The 21,875-nt window shown below is 37.3% G+C and overlaps 1 protein-coding gene across 3 annotated transcripts in view; it reads left to right on the top strand.

The window, feature by feature from the left end:
- The window catches only part of BABAM2 (BRISC and BRCA1 A complex member 2), a 170,366-nt gene that overhangs the window by 34,854 nt on the left and 113,637 nt on the right, over positions 1–21,875 (top strand). For 2 of the 3 annotated variants that reach the window (XM_055726141.1, XM_055726139.1), the window contains exons 5-6: positions 14,425–14,619; positions 19,815–19,889. In XM_055726141.1, coding sequence (XP_055582116.1) covers positions 14,425–14,619; positions 19,815–19,889 — 270 coding nt within the window. The remainder of the gene's footprint in view (positions 1–14,424; positions 14,620–19,814; positions 19,890–21,875) is intronic. The other variant, XM_055726140.1, reaches the window with a different exon arrangement.

A 21,875-nucleotide genomic window follows, 5' to 3' on the forward strand; every position in this document is an offset into this window, starting at 1 on the left:
TGATGAGGAACTTAAGGAGCAACTCAACAGAGGGGCAACCGTTCCTTTTACTTTGGTTTGTCATACAGTTTTAATTACAGTCAGATGGCTATATTCTTTAGGTTGGTGATGCTGTTCATGTTCAAAGCATTAATAGAAATAAACATTAATGTTTTTTCTTTTAAAATGTCCTCACCTATCATATGCAATTGATACTTGCGTGTATAGCACGCATAAATAAAATCAGCTACTCAGAATGTAAATAGTTCTTCCTTGCTCTAGTGTTTATTCATTTTGGATGACAAGTATTAGAAATGTATTTTAAAAACAACCTATGATTCACTCTGTTCTGATTAAAAATTCAGTTGGCACAAAACAAGATTAGTGATTGTGTACGGATGAGATTGGAGCTCATTACAATGACGCCAGTTTGAGTAACAAGAATTGTTTGTTATGTTAGCCTAGTTGATTGTTAATGTGAGCCAGTTAATAACTGAAGTGCTTGTGTGAAATGTTAACCCTATTTTTCCAATGATTTTGAGGTATATGCTGTTTGGTGAAGAGGGGACAATAGCAGTATATGTAAGCTAACTGTCAGTTTAAGGTTTTGGGTTTCTCGGCATCCTAGTTCAGGTCTTCAGCCAGTCTCACCAGAATTACTCTGCCCACCCACTGCTGACAAAACGGCTCTATTAGCCTTAGTGGGAATGGAGGCAAGAGGACACTAACATTGCCTGAAACCTAGTAGGTGTTGACTCTGTCCTTGTGGGCTAGTATATATGGGAATACTTAGCGCTGCATTTGTGTGGGAGGAGGGCTTTGCCATCACAGAACTTCAGAGAATGGCCTACTGTGGTTCTCATGCCTGTACGTAGCATTGGGAAGATTATTTCCCCTTGTCTAATTGTTAATACTGAGTACAGTTTTTAGTCATTGTGGAGTTGGTTCAGCTAATTGTGCTACTCGGGTGTATTGGCTGCCATTCTGTATATCTTGTGTAAAGCAATGTTTATTTTAATTTCTTGTATTTGTAGTTATTGGACTCCATACTTACCATTTGGCTATATGATGACTGTCATGAAGACTGTAATGGTTTTTGTGGCCATGTTCAAAATTTTAATCATTATTACCGTCAACTTGCTGAGTTAGCTTTTAATGGGTAGTGAAGAGATCTTTTAAATACCTCCTTCTTCCATAATTGTTCTTCGTATACTATCAGGTGCATGAGACAGATGTTTAACAGCATCAGTTGTTCCTGTGTTAACTACAAAAACCCCCAAACACCCTAATGCCATTTGAACTAGTTTGTTCTAAAAGGTCTGACTGTTGTATTGTTGGCAAAGATGCAGGTTTTACATGTTACAGTATGAAAGCCCCACATAAGGGCGGTGAGCATGATGGTTTTCAGAATATGACTTCAAAGTCACAGCAGTGAGTTCTTTTTGTTGGGCAAATGTGTGGGTAAGTTTGAACTATATTAGCATTACGATCTCTTCTGGTTGCTCTGTTTGGGATGGCAGCAGAAGATTTCATTCTTGGACCCCTAACCTACCGCTCTGGTACTGAAAGCCTTAAATTAGTTTTGGCTGAGCTTGGGGAATTTAAGTGAAAGAGAATGCAGTATTGGATGCTGAATTTTATTACAAGTTTTTTTCTTATTTTGAAGTTCTTGGTATTCACATATTTTGTGTTCACTTTTCAGTCATGTTTTGAATTTATATGTTAAGATGTGTTTTACTTATTTATAATCCAGTACTGTTTTCTGTTTAATTTTCTAAAGCAAACATGGATTCTGAAAACTGTTTCTTCCTGTCCTTCTGTATTGATCCTACCCATTTTTATGTTTTCCCAGCAGAAGGACCATTTGGCTGGTGTTGGCATTTGTGGTGTATATATACATTTTTGTCCATTTTTTTTTTTTCAAACAATGGAGAAGTGCCAGTACAGTGTTTCTTTAAGCCAGACCTGAAAGAATCTAATTTTGAATATATTTTACTCCGGTTTTGGTGTCTGAGCTCCACGCAGTCTCCCCAGGAAATCCTCATGTGTTTCCTTGACCCAGCTAACAAGGGGTGTCATAAACCAGGTACCGGCTACAGGTTTTCTGCCATTTATTTCTGTTGTGCTTGTACTTGATTTAAAATGAGAAATCCCCAAAAGAGGATTCTGGCTGGGAATCCTCTCCAAGGGTAGGTACCCTGGCCAGCTTGACTACAGCCTGTGTGAGGCCAGCATTCAGGAGGTCCTTCTCAGAAGTCATACAGTGCCAAGAGCAAGTGTTAGGATTGTCTGTGTAGCCATGTGGTAAAAATGGTGACTATACAAACAGTTCAGCAGAATGAATTCAAGAGGATGACAGAACACAAGTTTTTCCTATCATCTTTCCATCTCATCTTCCTTCAGGGCCTTTCTACATTTAGAAATTACTCCTTTTTCTCCTTGTTTCAGTCTTCTGAATTTCTCTTCAGCCTTTCGCTTTTATTTCTCCTCTTTGTCCAGTACTTTTTAATATTTGTAGGACTGAGAGGGAGTTAGCTACCTTGTACTACTTTGTAATTTTCTATTTGTGTAAAATAACTGTATGTGTTCACCTCACTTTCTTTTTCCAAAATTTCAGCATTTCCCAGCACAATTTACAAACTTGATTTTCTATTTCAACGTGTAAGCAGAAGAGAATATGCTGAGGTCAGAAGTTCTGCTTTAGTTCATCACAATGTTTTGGCTGGATTTTTCACCTAGCAAATCTAGAAATTGAAAAAAATTCTACAGTTTGATAGTATTTATTTAATTTTGAGAGAAGAAAATATCTAATAAGACAGGTGTTTTTTCCTTTCTTGCTTAAATCTTGCTAGTGTACAATGCAAAATTAATTCCATTAGTTCTTTGAAGGGCTTGGTGGGGAAACGTTTCCTTTCATTTTTTGGCACAAGCTTCTCTGATAATGCAATTTCTCCCTAGGATATGGAAAATCTAGCATATTAGTTCTTAAAATATAGTATTTCAGTCCAGAAGATACTAATTTAGGAGAACATTAGGAATATGCATGGATCATTTGACTGAAGGATGGAAAAGTGGGAGAAAATGTTTTTCTGCCATACTAATTAATGTGCATATAATGAGAGACTTCGTAATTGTGCACTAGCAATATATGGGAAAACCCCCACATTTAATAGCTTTCCATTCATAGTGTTATATTATGGGGGAAAAAAAGATAGTTTTAATTTGTCACATGAATTTGACCATCTCTTTCATGGTCATACAGTTAGATGGATCAGAAGGTTGGACTGGAATAACAGGATGCTTAAATCTTAATCTAAAGGCTGAAAAAAATGTTTAGGCTTATGTTTCTTTCAGGCTACGTCTGTTTAGCTTATACCTGAGCCCAGAGCATTGGCCTCTTGATTTTCTGGATCTCCTTTTGAATTCATGTTGAATTCATCTTGATTATTGATAAATTCACTCATTTCTTAGGTGGGCAAGACTTGCTACTGGGCTTGAGAAAGACTGCTCTCTCCCTGCTAGAACCAAACTGCATGTCTGAATGAGTATTCTTTCTTTTGCTCCTCTAGTGTAAAATTGAGTGGCATATCCTGAAGTTCTGGTAAGTGGAGGATGAGCGCTTATATAGCTAGATATTATTGGTCTTAGCTGAGAGCTGCCATATGAGCGCTAGCAATGTCATCACTTGTTTCAATTACTAGACTTCTTGCACAGCAGGAAGGATCACGGCTCACCTTTGTAGCCACCTTCTTTGACCCTGTGGTCCCTGGAGACTCTGAAAGCTAGAGATGGGACAAATCCTGGCTGTGACAAAGAGCTGAGCAGACTCTCAGTGAGCCAGTACACAAACCAAAGCCTAGGCTATGCCTAAACTTGTACTTTTACGTATGGTCAAACCTCTGTTATGTAGCTTTGCCAATATATTTTCTTTTGATGCTGGCCAGCAGGGGACCCTTGCATGACTGAAATCTGAGTGCATTTCAGACTTGGTTGTTTTGTTTCTTAACCCTGTCCTGGTTTCAGCTTTATTTAATTTTGTGTTTTATTTAAATTACTGGTCCAGTTAGATACTTTCTATTTCCATCTTCTTCCAGTTCTCCAGGGTGTTTGCTAAGTTTATGTGCAAACTGTAACTTTAATAGTGTTAGGCAATCAGTCTCCTTATGGCACTTGCCCCAAACGTTTCAAGATTTCCTCTGGAAGCCCATTTCAACATCTGGTGGTACTCTGGGCTACTTCATTCCGTAGGCCATGAGAATATCCCATCGGAGGTACGGTCAGTTTATATTAGTACCCTGTACTAATACACCTTGCATTAAGGATAAGTGAAGTCTACCAGCATGAATGAGAGAAAAAGTGTAAATTGTGAACTGTGTGGTTATATTAGATAACAAACTGGGGGTGAGAAGGGCCTTGGAATATTCTTTGGAAGCTGGAGTCACTTAATCTGCAATGATTCTTGTAGGCAGTGTCTCTGTGACTTCCTCCGTCCCAACATCAGTTGTTCATGTTGCTGGATATTTTCACAAGGGCAACTGACAGTCCATGAAGACTTTGTGAGAAGGATAGTTTTAGGAAGCGCTTAGAGGAAACCATGGAATTTGCTTACTTTTTTTCAATATCTCATACTGCTGTTAACACTATGAATGCCTGTCTGTCAGCCAAGTTTTTTTTGTGGCCGGTCAGGTTGATCTAGTAATGCCCTAGTCTCCTTCACTGTGTCTTTCCAGTATATTTTGTAGACATCAGTTTTTCCTCCAGGAGACTCTTCAGGTGGATGTTGTTGTATTGGAGGAAAAATACATGCTGCAGCGTACTTCAGATTGCCAGTTGCCAGACACTGATGACTAATTGCCTTCATGTATATATACTATACTTGCTTTGCAGAAAATAAAGACCTTGCTAGTGGTAAAAGTGGTGTCATGATTTCTAGCATCTCATTGACTTTCAAGACATCATTTGTTTAAACCAAAAATATAGTGTTGGGTATCCCAGGCTGGACATATAGAAGCAGAATATCTTTTATTTGGAAATCTGGGAGCACAATAGTAATGTTGGTATTGGTAATTCTTTATTATCAGGTTGCTGGTTCATATTATAGTTATGAGTATTTTTTTGCTTCAGTTAATTAAAATATAATCATACTTTACTTGAGCAACGTCTTATTAAAATTTGGAAAAAAATTATTATTAGAGAAACTGAAAGAATATTAAAGGATTCTGACCTTGATGTGTAGTGGTACTGGCACAATACGCTCAGTTTCCTCACAGGAGCTGTAGAACAGTAAGAAATGGCTTCGCTTGAAGGCAACAGCTTGTTAGCTGTCTAGAAACACATTTACAAGGTTTTCTTGTTTGGGGGGTGGGAGGAACAGCGGCGGGGATGTTGGTGGGGTTTTTTTTGTTTGTGTTTTGTTTGTTTGTTTGTTTGTTTTTTAAGGGAAAAGACTGAATCTAGCACAGTCTTCCTGAATTGAGAATACATTTAAATTCAGTGTGGTATGCCCATAGAATTCAAGTTGTTGAGCCATGTTAATTCATATTTCTGTAGAGAAAGTTGGTCACTGCTTATGAATATGCAAGCAGAACAGACTTTTAAATTAACTGATTACAGAAGGTCAGTTGGAAGTAATCATTCTGTCTGAATAATGCAGTTTCATATTTGATTAACTTCTAGACTGTGAATTCTGTTATAATTTATAATTGTACTTTTCTCCAATGGGATTAGTTGTTTGGGACCCTGCAGGTTCTTTCCTTGAGAAGATATTGTTGGGGAAAAGAAACATCTTTGCACTGAGGGTAATTTTGAAAAGATATATTCATTTCCCCAAATGAATGAGGGCTCAAGCTTTTTTTTTTTTTTTTTTCTTCTTTTCTTACTGGTCTAAGTTTCAGCCTGTATTTGTTTCAAACCTCTCTGTTCTATCATTCTTTACATGCTTTTATGCCTGTGTTCCCTTGCTATCTTTCAGCTCAGATCCTCAGGCATATCTGCTCTTTTTTAAAGATAACTACAGAAATATAGTTCAAATTTAGTCAATATCTTGTGTCTTTTGTTTGCAGTATTAGTATTCATACAGTTTTACTGAATTTTGCTATATACCTGTCTCCCAGAAATGCAGCTTTTACTTGCATAAAGGAACCAAATGAGTGTTCTTACGTTGCTTTTTTGAGAAGAGATAACTAATTTGCATTAATCTGTTATATTAGAGAAATAATTTTGATTTCCAGTGTCTTATGATTTACATAATGGTATTTTGTAAATGTTCTAGTGACTGTATTTTCAAGGCCTGATAAACTCTCTTGTAGTACAGATGTGAAAATAAAGATGGAAATACTACTTAGCCAGTGAGATCTACCATGTAGTATATTTATTTCAATTTATGGGATTTGGGGAGGGGGAAAAGTGGTTAGAAGAAAACTAACTGCATATGCCACCCAACAATACATGCTCAAGGGATGTTAGTGGATGCTGTCCAAGACGTTAGCTGTGAAGGTTCTGCCTCTTCGCTGTAGCTAAAATTACTTGTTTTGACAGGAAGGGAAAAACCCCAAGAACTGATAAGAGTGAAAGACTTGCTAATTAAAAAGAGACTCTTGAGGTAAAGCATTAACACTGAGACAGTGGTCTGTTCTCTGGTCCACTGAGTGTCTGAGGAGTTTGGGCCCTGTTCGTGTTACCGTCAGTGCATGATGAGTAAGTCTTTAGGTAAAAGATGCATGTGCATATGTCTTGTGTTGAAATGAATTGTGTCTTCATGCTTTGTTCCTTTTACTTGCCATGTCTAGTTAAATATGTACACTTCTGGTAAGACTCCCAAAGGGAAAAGGTGCTGTGTACTCATGTGGATTAACTAATGATTAGTGCATTGGATTCCCTATCCTATATGTGCTGAGGGGATTAAGAAATTCCTTCTCAGAAACAGGTAAAAGGTACCATCTGCTTTCTGAGAACAGGTGTGCTGGGAGGTCTGGAAAGGAACAAAACTTGCTCTAATCCCTTAGCAAAGCAGAACAAGACATATTTATGTATGCCAAGTCTTCCGGAGATTAAATAGTACTGTACTCTCTCTCTTTTGATAGTAGGCAGTTGTGGCTTTTAAGGGGCTGAGTATCTTGTAAGAGAGCTCTAGGAGAAACAGGCAAGCTTTTTCAGGAAGAGTACACAGCTTAAAAATGCTTTCCTGGGCTTAGCTTCACAGTTTCTGCATCTCCAGAGCACCCTTAACGTACAAAGATCAGCTACCTCTTACCTGCTTCTACAGCAGGGCATAGGAATTATTTGTAGTAACCTTTGGAAGCTGAGTTTGCTCCTTTTTTGGGCGAATGATACTTGAGAGACAGTAGTGCATTTATTCTAAGTGAAAGCAGAAAAGTCACCTTAGGTGTGGGATCTTTAATCAAGAATCACACTGTGTGGCAAGTGGAAAAAAAGAAGGAAAATAATGTTATACAAAATATAAGGTGGTTTTGTGAAATCAGAATTAATTTCTTAGTATGTTGTTTTCCTGCTCTGCTAATTCAAGGCCTTCAGGTGTTTCAGATTGCAGCTGAGCATTTATAAGCTATTGTAATTTCTGCATCCAGTTTTCACAGACTCTCACTAAAAATAAAAAATGAATACTTACTATCCCAAGCTTTGCTTTATGCAAACTTTTTATCCATTATACACAATATAGTAGAGCAGATATGGTCTGTAAGTTCTTTGGTTGTATTTGCCATGACAGAAGTGCTCCCGAGTTGAACTGTTTATATGAAATGTTAAGTTTTGATGTTTGCTTGTGCCCAGAAATGATCATTTCAAGCAGATCACTCCAGAAAGTTATTCCAGTGGTGCTCTGGGGGAGGGGAATATGAAGAACCTGTGAAAATAAGATGACAAGTAGATGGCATGTAGGTTTACAGTGATTGATTTGAAGCTGCAGCCTGTAGGATGTTTAAGTGCTGGCTGCTAAGAAACTGAAGCCTTTGAAGTTGTTATAACACTCCAGCCCTGCAAATACTGTGAAAAATATCTGTTGATAGAAAGATGTGAGCATATGGCAGATAATTATCCTGTGCCTTTTTTTGTGAGCAATTTCCCCGTGGTGGCCCATGAAGACTGTAGCAAAGCAGGGACTGAAACCAGATATCCCAGCTTCTAGACTAATGCTGTAACCACTGGACCCATGTCTTCTCTGTATTTATATGGAGCAGAAGTGCTGATATTCCAGTGTGATCTTTCTCATTTCAGGTGAAAACTTGCATTGGTACTGATTTTAGGCCACTGTAGGATGCAAGTTGTGTGCATGTGGTGTGCAGAGATACAAACAAAATGCAAATCTGTACTTACATTTTCCTTTATGATAATTCTGGATGAAAGATTCTACAGAAATGGCATTATCACTGTTATGGGCTTGGGAGGTTTTGTTTACTGGCATTTTCTCGTGAAAGTTAATTTCTTGCTTAGAAATATAAAAGTACACTAACTTAAAATAAGATCTTGCTGTTGTTTCCTGTAGTATAGCCAGGAAAAACAGTTACAATCTGTCTCCTTTAAAATCACATTCCTGGAAGATATTCTGGCAACCTGGATATTTAAACACATTTCAAAGAAAAACAACTTCAAATCAATTAGAAATTGTTATCGTGTTTTTTCTGATAGTGTAGAACTGTAGTTTGCTACAGACACTGCCTGGAGTTATGAAATAAGCAATAACCTGTGAAGGAGGCTATGAATGAGCTACTTGTGGAACACGAGGTACATTATGTTCTGAAGAAGGGGGGAATAGGTAATCATGGACACTGAGTAGTTTGCATAGGTTCTTGATTAGATTTTTGGAAGGATAAAGGAAAGACTGCAAAGCACAATATGTTCCAGAACAAAATTTAAATATGGTTTCTTTGCCAAAAGTTGAATAGTATGGCTACTTTGGAAAGCTAAGTTCTGCATGTGTTTGCTAGTAAGGCTGAAAAGCTACTTTGTGGGGCTTTTTGACTTGCCTCACCTCTAAGAAAATCTCGTTAAAACTGATAATGTGTGGCTAAAAATTTTCCTTGTATCTTTTTGAAGTCCGGTTGATGTCATTGCTATTCATTTAAATGAGTTACTGTTCAAATAGCTTAAATTGCACTCTGTGGGTGGCCTTATAATATCTTTACTCTGTCTCTTTATACATACTTTAAGTGAATTCATTTTCTCAACACTTTGGCTTGTGTCTGATGGTCCAAAAACCTCTCCCTATCAAACTACTCGGTTACTATGCAGCCAGCTCCTGTCAGGAGACAGGATCAAGAGCCAGGGAATTTGAAGATTGACTTTGCACCCCCACAAAATCTGTGGGGTTATACTACTTAGTGAACATTAATATTCTTTGGTGAGCTTGTTTAAATTAATATCTGGCAGATCTTCAGAACAGATTTCCTTATTTGCTTTGGGTTTCTCCAATGTAGACACAGTTTAATGGATGCCTATGGTCTACTAGTCTCTGTATAATAACTGAATATTATTTTTCCATTTATATTGCCACAATGTGTGAGGTGGAGGGCGAAGTTAGTGGATGTAGTGTGCTATTGGTTAATTACTCTTAAGGTCTAGATAACTATTTTCTCAAAGACCTTTTCCTGAATCTCACTCCAATAATGAAAAAGGTTAGCAATTGCCAGGGAAGCTTCTGCCACAAAAGAATATTCAACTTCCTTATGTACCTGCTTACTCACAGGTAGGTAAATAGTTATTGGCCATCTTCTATATGGCAGTAGCTACAGCTATGTGGGCAACAATTCTTCTGAAGTGTGGTCTTTTATAATATGGAAGTTCTCAGTCCATTACTTTTCATGTAGACCATTCTGAATTCATTCCTGTAGACCATTTTGAATTTATTCCTAAACTGGAACAAGAGGGATTAGCCTGTTGTCACAGATGGCATTACCAGGCTTTTGTCTCCACAAGGAAATACGTAGTCACCTTATGAGGCTAATAAACCCACTACTAAAATAAACTCCTTATGGTGAGGTAACAGGGGTTTTTAGAAAATGAAAGTTATACGAGCTGCAGTATGACCAAGCCAAAAGCCACTTAGAAGGTTGAAATTAAGATCTGAAGTGTAGAGGTCCTCCTAGTTTTAGTGGAGATTATGGAGAGACCTGCAAACAGTGTCTAGACAGAAGTGAATTGTTTAATTGAGCCTCCATCTGTGTGCTCAGAAATGGCAGGTAAGTTCTTCTGTGCTATGCTGACAAAAAAAAATGATAACATTAAAATATAGTCATAACCAATCTGAGATGTGCATGTAATCCTTCATATGAGATGGGCATAAATGCAGAACTAGTTGCAGATGCAAAGTTTGAGTTGATTCATACTTGTATATTATTGTACAGTGGGCCACTTTCAGTCTTGCTGGCTAACTTTGGAGTAACTTAGTTTGCCCTGCAGAGTTCACTTAAAGATATCTATTAGCAAACAAGACAAGGAATTGGATCCAAGTCTGGATTTCTTTATTTTAAATGCATTAGTGATTGTTCTGTAAAATTTGATTAACTCTCTGGAAAGTCTGCAGAAATCTCATTTCAAATTAGGAAAAATTTATTGAGTGAAATAAGTAACTTAGCCTGTCAGTACCCCAGTCAGTGTGCTCTTTTTTTTAATACAAAATTAATTTTAATTGCAATTTTATAGCAATTTCAGATAAACTCTCTTTTCAGCATGCATGTGATTTTGGTAAAACGATGTTAATGTATAAATTTTGCTAGGGGAAAAGTTGAAGGTTGAGTGAGCAAAGCAGAAAGAGATTTTGATGGAAGCCACAGAAAGGAACAAGTCTTTTGCTGTTACATATTTCCTGGTTATTTCTTTGTTCTTCTCATACCTACCGGGTTCCAGCAGTCTGGCTGTAGAAAATGAGGTTATGTGTGTTTTCTTATTTACGGGTTTTTTCTGAAGCTGTAACAACTAAAACTCATAATTTTAAAGTTACATTCAGAACATAATTTTTATGCAAGATTTGGGTTTTGTGGCAAAACTTAGAGCCACAGAACACAGAAACCATGGTTGCTTGCTCTGTTCTTCTCATGTTTTAAATATTTAAAAATACTGTTGCTTAAAAAGCTATGTTGGGTAGGGTTTGAATACAGGCTTCAGGCAATCAGAAAATGAAGCGCACAGTCTACTACTTCTTTTTGCTCCAAAGCCTTTAGTTTAAGGTTTTTCTGATCGAAACTGTTTCCAAAGTCTAATAGAGAATACAGTACTGCATTGCTAAATAAAATTTTATTTAGAAGATCCTTCATCTCTAAAGAAGGAGGTCAATTTACTGTTGCAGGGACACTACTCTCATTGACTAAAACGACAAATCTTTGCATGTTCTCAGAAGAATCATTATAATGCTGAAATTGTAGTGATGAAGACATTCTACAAGGCATCAACTTGATAAAAATCAGATTGTGCTTTAGTTAGGTTTCAGCAAGGTATGTTACAGGTAGTTGCTTACTCTGATTTAAAAAATAGAAGGAAGATCAAAAAAGGTACTGTTTTAAACTGAGAGAATGTAGCATGTATTTTGACATACTGTTAAAACTGGATCACAATATAATGGTTTAAAAGTATTTCCGGATGAATGAACCTACTGCTTAGGACAAATAGGCAGCACTTAAATATACGTAAAAAGAAATTTCATACATAAATATGTCATTGTATTCAGATGTGTTTGTGTTAAATTTTATAAAATTAGATCTTCTGAAAAGAATAGCATTTCAGCAAAGTTAACATAATGGATGGAAATGTAAAGGCCAATTGCCAAATAACAATCACTACAGTGATAGAATTCTAAAGTCAAGAATTAGTTTATTTAAATCAGAATTTGTATTAAAGAAAATGTCTGTAACTGTTGTATATTTACTCTTTCATCAGTGAGAATCCATTGTAATTGATGTATGTACTGGGTGGGTAGTTGAATTTCTCTCCAGGTGATTTGTTTTTATAACCAGTTCATACTTTGTTTGAATCTTTAGTTACTGAATGAAAGGCATTTAGTAAGGATCCTACAGTCAAATAATTCATTTTAATTCCTGTACCTTTAAGGCAATACAGTATTAACACTGTTTTGATGCAGTGTTCTTGAATTCTTTGAAGAGAGCGATACTCTAGCTTCATGCTGGACAAATGACAATGGATTTCCTCTTGCTCTTTTTTTGTTCTATAATGTTATTTAAAAAACAAAAGGTTCGGTTGCATTTAGGTCAGTTTTTAAAATATTGTTGGTCATTTCCTTTGACAGAACATTTCTATTGTGTTATACCAATGTCATTAGGAGGAAAGGTTATTCCCACTTGTCTGGCTGATATCAATACCTACTGGCATATTACATCCTCTGGCTTTCTGGAAATGCTTTATTTGAGCAGCAGCTTGGGAACAGGAAATTTAAGGTTATACACAGTCTGGTTTCAGACTGCATGATACAAAATGTGTTTCCTAGAAGATGCTGTCTACCAGATAAATTTTCTCTAGTATTTTGTAGAATCAGATAAGCTTAAATGGGTTCCATTCGGGAATAAATTTTTACTAGCTAGGCAGACTAGGTAGAACAAGGCTTTCAGTTACTCTAGTGTTTGTTTGAGGAGCTTACTTGGGAATGTAGCTTACCTTTTAAGATATGGTAGTGATAATATTCCCGGGGTTTAGGTGTTCTTACTGTTTAGGAGGAATACTTTTACTTCAAGCCATGGTCAGTTGTGAAGTCTGTGATGCTCTAATAGCTTCTATAGGCAGAGGTTCAAGGATAGCATCTCAGCCACGCTGAGCAGCCCTTTCTGCCAGAATCATAGTGAGCAGGAGAATAGAGTACAGTTTAATCCTGTAACTGCTCATTGAACTGTTCATTCATCCATGTAAAACAAAGTAATTCATGATCAGCAGTTATGTCCTGTTGTGTGTGCCTGTCAGTCTTGGGTGAAGCTGTAAATTCTGTAAACATCAGGTCTTTTTCAAATCTGTACTCTAAAGGTACGTATTCCCCTAAGTGCTCCATCTGTGCTCTAAGATTATAATTTTTTCTTTTTTTATCAAAGCAAGAACGTCTGTGTTTCTGAAGAATGAGAGTACTGCCTTCCAAAACTGTTTCTCTCAATAATTTTCATGTGACAGGAATGTATGTTTTTCATCCTAATCACAGGAATGAGTGATGTGTAGACAGTTAATGCAGCAGTGCCAGCTGTAGTCATTCAAAAAATCACAAATGATGTTGTTGAAAGTCATACAGTGGTCTAAAAGCCATGTTATGAAGATAGAAAAGGGATTGTATTTCTGAATTGTGTTTCTTTCATTTTTGTCTTTTTCTGTATGTAGGTGATGCATACACAGATTTCTTTGCCTCTCTGGTAGCTACTAAATTAAATGAGAAGGGATGAAGGGGATGGGGATGGGTAAAATGTAGCTGAGATGCTCTTAAAATTGATCCCCTCTAGGACTGGGGACTTCAGAAAAAGCACGTGCTAAGATTTGAAATAAAAATGCCTTGGTAAAAATTATTGATTTAGTTTTTTTTTTTTTAAGCTCAAAAAACCCCCAAGATTTTCAAGGAAGTATTTCATGTTACAAATTAGACTTTTATGTTTGAAATGATGGTGCTGAGAGTGAGAAATTCATTTTGATAACATCTTAAATATGTATGACTTCAGAGGGAAACAAATGTAGTGAAAAGAGAAATACTTGAAGTATTGTCTCTTGTCTTGTCTCGTGTCCTGTCAGCAAGGAGCACAGGGTGAGTCCTCATCTGCCCTTAACGTTGATCCATTCTAGATCAACCACGTACAGGCGTGCAACATTGATCCTGTTAGGTATGGTTTGTAACACAGAAAACCTTCCTGAGTAAAACTTACTGTGCACTGAAGACTGGTCTAAGCCAATGTTAGAATAGTTAAACTAAGAGATAACATTGTTACTGTGCTACTGACACAGTTATCTTCATTGTATTAACAATTTTATATCTGTTAACTACGTTTCTTGATATACAGTGAACTTGTAATAAAAACTTCGTGCATTGAAGAGGCTTGTATGTCCATGGCGTATGTGTTAAGGGGATGAGGCAAGGCAACTAGTGACAAGACAGTCAAGGTGAAGTAAAGCACAAGGCTGAGGCAACAGAACAGAACCCATTTGCTCTGTCAATACAATACCTACGGTGTGAATAATGGAGCAGTTTCCATAGTTTCCTATCTGTGCCTGGTAGTAGCCTTGTTATCAGTTTTCTGGTAGGTCCCTATATGGGCTTTTATTTGACATTAAGGTTTGTTTGTGCTGTTTGACCTGGTTTTCTTCCAAAGCATGATACAACTTGTGCATTTAATATTATGGTTTAGCTTTGCTACAAAGTTTCCACATACATTTGTGCCTCTGATATCAGTATGGAAGGGGGAGTGCTTGTCTATTACTGTAAACAGTTTTGGTATCTGTTCTTCTCTAATTTAACAGAATTTAGCTTCTTGGAATCCTTCAAACCCTGAATGCCTCCTGCTTGTTGTGAAAGAGCTTGTGCAGCAGTATCACCAATTTCAGTGCAGCCGATTACGTGAGAGCTCTCGTCTCATGTTTGAGTATCAGACTTTACTTGAAGAGCCCCAGTATGGAGAAAATATGGAAATCTATGCTGGCAAAAAAAACAATTGGGTAAGCTTTTAAGAATATTTTTGCTAAAATGCTTTTAGTGATTCTTTCATTTTAATAAATACAGCTCTTGCCTTGGAAAACTTGAGTTATTTCTGTGCATCTCCATGCTTTATGTTTCCAATGGAGAAAACTTTTATTTGACTCCAACTCATTTTCTGTACTCCCTGTTTTGTACATTGCTGTCACTCCACTACCTTGTTTGAACTAATTTTCCAGGTGAGTAACATTTTTTCAACCTGGTGTTAGTTCATCTAATTTATAGATGAAAACTTTGAAAACTATTGAAAAGCCTGTGCAGTATTTACACAGCACAGTAAAATGTTATGTGGAAGTTTGAGCTAGCTCTTGAAGATCTGAGAGGCAGAGTAACAGTGTTGGTGTGACACCCTGCCCAGGCAAATCAGGGTAGGATGTATTAGGGCATGGTTCCACATTATGACTGAGCTGATTTAGTTGGTAGCTGCAGCTGCCTATATCTCTCTGGCGCTTGTCTAAAATGAAATGAGTTGTTTCAAGAACCTAAACTGGAAAGAGAAAAACCCTGAAACTTATTTTCTGCAGAAGGACAGGAGGAGGTGAGATAGGCTAGAGCAGTGACTTTACAGGGCCATGTCTTCATACAACAGTCAGACGTTAAACTGTTTTATCTTTTTCCTGAAGTTATATCCTTTGCCTGGGAAATGTGCCATGATGTGTAGAAACACTATGTATACCATCTCAGCCTTCTGAAATGAGGCTTTTGGCAATGTAGACATTTTGGCTAGTGTGTGATTTGATTTTCAATTTTTTTTTTTAAACTGATCTCTGCCACAGAGTAAGCTTTGCAAAAATCAGTTTTTTCAGCTGGTGATATATTTATCATGGGAAGTTTGGGTATCAAGAAATATCTGTGTTTATGCTGAATGTGTCCCCCTCTTGCTTTCAGAAATAACATACTCTTGAGATGTACTGGCCTTCAGAAGCAGCATCTTCTGAAATAGATGCAGTCTAAAAATCGATGAAAATTTAGCATTCCTGTTATCAGGGCATAGAATTCGGCTTTACATCACTTTAATCATCCTTAAGCTACAGGTGATGCAAGCGTGTTTGCTTTACAATTCACAGTACTTACAGTCATCTGTTTTTCTTTTTATAGACGAGTCATCTAGGCTTTCTTATTTTAAGCCAAGTAAAATTTTCTTTGTCAGAGAATTTCAGATCTCTCTTACATGTTTATATATCAGAATTTATCATTGAAATCACTTTGGTCTTAAGTGTTATTCTCTATAGGTCACATGACAAACTGCCACATCTGTGAATATCATCAGACTGGTTTATTGAAATGCAGAAGGCTTTCTGAACTGTACTGAGATGTTACCAGAATTTTTGACAGCTGCCAAAATGCTGCTCAAGTTTGTAGAAAACACGGGGTTTTTTTCCCTTTTTTTCCTTTTTTTTTTTTTTTTTTTTTTTTTTTTTTTTTTTTTTGTAGGTAAGCAATATCTACTCAAGCTTTTTGAATCTTTCGTTAGTCTTTGGTGACTGAATAAAGAACTTTTTTGTGTGTTTGAAATGCTGTCTTAGTTAAAAATATTCCAACAAAATGAATCTTAAATACATTTTGAGGCAAATCCTTTTAATCACTGCAGAGGTATTTGAGGTTTCTGTAGTGTGTACGTTGTTTTCCAAGTTTACATTCTCTGTGAAGAAGACTCTGAGAGATTGTTTGGAGATTCTGTGAACCTGGTGTCTACACAACAGAGGCTTGTTTATTACTGTTCTGAAATTCAAAACTACGAAACTTGTGTAGATCTTCTTCCTATAGTTTAAAACTGTCTTTTCATTCTTGATGATCAGGGCAGTAAGACTGTTTATCTGAAAAGCAAGAGGTAAACTGCATGTTATCTCCTCTGCCTAGAAGTCATTGAAATTCTTGTTGTTGCTGTCTGTCAGAAACTGATAGTGGCTCAGCAGACTTCTATGACTGAACCTTGCACAGGGTTATGAAAGCAATCATCTTAAGTGCATCAGTTAAAAAACTTCATTTGAAGAGAAGGCCTGAGTTCAGTGATGTGTCCCAAAATAGAACAGAAATTTGCTTTTATATCTTGGTTCCAGTATCTCCCATTTTCTGAAGTGTTCTCCAAGATCTGTGACAAATAGGTAAACCATTATCTAGCTTAGTAGCTTCATGTTGACGGAGTACCAGTGGGTACAGATGCCCATTAACTATCTAATCTCCCAGTGCTGTGACCAGAAATTCATCTGACTTGACCTGATGCCTGTGGCCAGCCAGCTGGGGTTGGGTAGGCAAGCACCATGGACAGGGACTGCTCCCTGCCTGCCCAGAACACTTTTGGAAGTAATACTTTGTATAATAATCTTGATTGAATGACGTAAAAGATCTAAACTGCAAGTCCTTATTTTCTTCTAAATCTTGGAGCAGCTGATGTTTTGATCAGATGCCATTCATCTGTTCAGTGGCCATCCCAGTTCATTAGACTTGGTGTTTTACCAGAAATAAGTTCTGGATTTTATGGCAAATGTATGGCATTTTTGGGTGTTTAATCCAAGCAAGAAGCAGTGTTATAATATCCATTTCACTCTGAATAAAGAATGAGTACCCTGACTGTCATCAGAGTAGTCTTTGTGTTATACGTGCACAAGAAGTCAGTGATTTTTCTGCATACATAAGTAATGCATCATCAGAAAGCTGACATCTGTCCTCACAAGTAGTGTCATCAGGAAAGGGTTCAGAGTCTGTCTTTTAATATATGCTCACTTTTTGTGGCATAGTGTTTCCATGTGCAATTGCTTTGCCTCTATTGCGTGACTACCAGGGGCAAATTTTAAGGGCAGTACTAGCTAGCTGGCTGGCGGTAGGGTGGATTACAAACTAACATCACACAAACCCTTTTGGCAAATGATCTAAATGGCAAGGTACCATTGGAAAGATTTTGCTTGCATTTAAGATTATTTTTTTTCTTGTATAGTGACTGGGAGGCAGAATGAGTTATCTCTAGTTCATGCCTGATACGTAGACCAGGAAACAAGTTGGCACTGATATTAGCAATGCTTTTTGTACATCTACGTAATACATCATCTTGGTCTATATGTGCTTAGTTCCTTGGGGTGAAAACTTTTCTTAATTTAGGCATAAAATAATCGAAGGAATCCAGTTCTGTAGAATTTTTCCCCTCTCAGTTTTATTTAATGTCAGTACCACAGAAAATAACGTGCTTAGCAAACAATCACTTACATTCCTGTGTTGTTCTGCTTAGCAGCTACCATTCCCTTTGGAAAGCCAGTTTCCATTGGCTTTCACCTCCAGTACTTTCTCAGGGAGACTTGTGCATCCGCAAGCTGGTTTTCTTCAGTGTTTTATACAGCCAGTTCCTTTCTGAATCAATATGCATAGCAATTGAGGTGGAGCATAGTTACAAGGGCTTGTGCTTGGGTGGTATATGGCCAGTGACAACCTTTATGTTTTCTTTTATGCTGAGATCAAAGCAATGTATGGATTATCACAGGTAAGTGAGAGGGGAGGCAAAAGTATTTACTATTTTGCAAAGGCATATGGTGGATCTTCAGTATCAGTACAGGTGAATTTAAATGCTTTCCTCTTCAAAAGTTGCCTTTTGCAAGCTTTGGCAAGCTGTCATCATAGCTACATAGAGTTCTTGTGATATCATCTACATGTAGTAAAGCAGTGGTCTGAAAGGTATCCTTCTGATATCTGTGTGGCTTATAAGCCCTTGAGTATTGAGAGGTCTGAGTACTGGCATAGGTTGTCCAGAGACATTGTGGGATCTGCATCAGAGAAATTCAGGTGCCATCTGGACAAGGTCCCAGGCACCCTGTTCGCTCTCACCGTTCTCTACATCTCTTCCATGGATCACTGCTGCATTTTATAGGAAAAATGCTTCCGTTATTTTAGACATATTACAGGCTTTTGCTTAACACAAGGTATAGCTGTATACACAATAAAGATGATACTGTTTAAATCAAGTATGGTATTTATATTCGCCCTTTTAATGAGAACTGCAATATACACATTCACTGTAGATGCATGTGCACTTTGTTAAATTTTGTATATTGTACACTTCTTGTTTGAAGTATTTTTCTTCTCGCTTTGGATGTGCAAGACATTTAAAATATTAAAATGAAAATTAGATACAGTAACTGTATTCAGGAAATAGTGTACTAGTACATAAGTGTTGCTGTGGGAGAACGATTGCTGCATGTTCGTACAGCTTTGATTTGTCCCATGGCTTGTTATAATGAAGTACTGGGGGATTTTATAAGTTATTTGTCATCGTGTAACTAAGTAGCGTATGTATGCAAAATGTTTAATTCTTTTTGTACTACTAAATCTACATGACAAATATATCTGCTGTATGGCTACTTTATTGAATTAAATAATAGGGATGCCAAAAAATTAATATGGAGGAAATCAGGCATGCATTTGTTTTTCAAAAAGAGCTAACTTCATTGCTTCATAACCAGGTGGACAAAGTCTGGTTTTAAGGAAGTGTATGAAACTGAAAGGAAATCCTTTCTATTTCCTTTGCATACAGTTCATGCATAAAAAAGAGCAATGTGTAGGGGATGCTTGGCAAATTTTCAGTAAATGGTTGTCTAGGTGTTAAGAGTCACATAATTCTGAAAACTAATTACATAAAACCACCTACTTCAGTTCTTTCCTCTGTGTTTATTCAGAGGACACTTTTGATACATTCTCACCTTAATGCAAATTCTCTCATTTATACCTGCAATGTTTGTGAAGATACCGCTATTTTGTCTATACGCTTTTATAAATGTGTCAGGTTTTTAGCTTTGCTTTCAGACCATTTGCAGTTCTTACCGGACCTTTGTCCGGAAATGAGTACAGCCAAGAGAAATCTATATTTAGGGCCCAACAAAGTGTAGTCTGATTTTTTCAGGCACATTGTTGTATTCTGACTACTTTTTGCTGTTGACTTACCGGCAATGATGTTTTATGGGTTTTAAGGTGTTTACTTGTATAACATCTGTGAAATCTGTAGATTATTTTTTTCCTCTTCGGTAATTCCATTGAGAAATGTTGTTTTAAATCTCAGCCCTTCTGTTTGGTATGAGCTCTTGCACGTTTTTCTGGTTAATATTTCATTGACAGAATGTTCAATTTGTGGTTCTGTTTGACACCAGGTCTCATTAATGTTACCTTTTTTTCACAGACTGGAGAATTCTCAGCTCGCTTCCTCTTGAAGTTGCCTGTAGATTTCAGCAATATTCCTACATACCTTCTCAAGGTAAAGTGAATGTGTAAGTTGACAGTATTTGTGAGAGAGTATGAATTACTGAAATGTTCTTAGCAACTACTCTGACTTTCCTGCCCTCCTCCTCTCCAAGAGTTTGAAAGTCCACCATTTCTAAACCTGATTGCATTATGTTTTGGAAAGGTGATGTTAGACGTACTGCTGTTATGTGTGCCATTTTACCAGGCAGTAGATACACATGTATCATGCTAAAGGATCTTGCAGGATTTGGGTTATTGTAGAAGATGGCATGCAGTGTAGATGTTCTGGGTTTTGTGTAGGTATAATATGGTAAGTTACAAGCTCTTGACCACAATGAAGGTATTATCTTGGGGAATAAATTTAAATATTTCCAGAAAAATTCTTTTATATGAGTCTGTAGAATTTCGTGCTGTGTAAGTGTTGGGGTTTTTAATGAACAGTCCAGTTGTACCAGTAGTCTTGACAGTAGAAGAAGAAAAGCAAATTAATAACCATTTCTTAACAGGGAATGAAAGCAAATACTGATGACACGAACTGAAGGTTTTGATTACTTTGCTTCATTGTTTACAATAAACACTAATTTGACCTGATACTTTAGAAAGTAGGACTATAGAGTATTGAGTTGGGAAAAAATATTTCTTTCTTTGCTAAGAGGAAAAAAGACTCCTTGTGACAAACTACCAATATGTATTAATTTGAAATGAGTGGTTTTCACAGCAAAAGGACAGTCACTTTTTCAAGCAGTTACTGTGGAAGCCCATTGTAAGGTCAGTGTTACTATATTCAGAGAACACAGTGAGACCTGTGTTCTTTTTGTCTATCATTGCTGTCAGAATGAAGTGGCAGAACTTCTGCAGACAAGGTTTGAGTCAGCTGATGTTACCAACACCCATCTTTCCTTCAAACTGCATGTCTGCCTCCTTCCGCAGCTGTTTATTTTTAAATGTTTGGAAAGAAGAACAGCTACTTAATGTTTAGCAACTCGTGCTGTGATGACAATGTCAGTGTAGATCCCATTACCTCCTTTTCATCTTATTGTTAGAACTGTCTTCAGCTGCTGTTGGATCACAATTGCAAGTATGAGTCGTTTCTCTAAATAAGATGTCTTGAGCCAAGAAACATGAAAATAAAGGCAGACCCAGCTATAATCTGACTCAGATTTTTGGTTGTAGTCTGAGATCAGTGTCCTATGATTTCTTTACCTTCTGTAGACTGTTTACTGTTTGTGTAATGAGGCTGCACCTAACTTTCTCAAAAGCATCCAAATTTTTTTAGTTTCTTCCTGTGTTCATGGTAGCAGTCCTTCTCCCAGCTGCTGTCTCTCATCAGAGCCTTTTCTCCTGATGGGAGCATTTCCAGTCAGATGTAAGAGGGTTGGCCATGGCCTTTTCAGGAAGGATGTCATTGAGAAGCAGGATGCAGCAATGGCTCACCTGGACTGCAGGATAGCTGTGACTTGCTTCTGAAAGGCTCTGTGGGGAAGAAAGGAGACTGAGAATGTGGTGTAAACTGTGCTGTCAGAACTCCAAGTGCCACATTTTCCAGGAACAATTTTTAATTGGTCTTTCCAGGAACAAGTTTTAAGTAGTCAAGAAATTCAGGACAAGTGCATACCCAGTATGTTAAATAGCTTCAGTCACAGGTCTGTCTTACACCTCTGTTCAGCCTCTGGGGAAACCGCATGACTTGGAAGTTGGAAGGTGGTGTATGACTTACATAAGTAACTGTTGTCGTGTAGGAACCCTGTGAGAGAAACAGATTCTACTTTTGTTCCTGGAGAGTAACATTTTAATGGCAGCATACTCTTCCTTACTGTAATTCCCTGTCATGCTCACTAAACAACTTCTATCTTCTCTAAACAAGGTTGATATACTGTGGATAAATCATCAGTGCTCCACAACTGCTTCCTGGAGCGCTGCTTGCCCCAAGTACTGAATGATTCATTAATCTGAAGGAAAAAGTGTATTTTGCATGCATATATAGGTTGTGTAATGTGAA

This window comes from Falco cherrug, chromosome 13, assembly GCF_023634085.1.
Source record: "Falco cherrug isolate bFalChe1 chromosome 13, bFalChe1.pri, whole genome shotgun sequence".
Lineage (NCBI taxonomy): Eukaryota > Metazoa > Chordata > Aves > Falconiformes > Falconidae > Falco > Falco cherrug.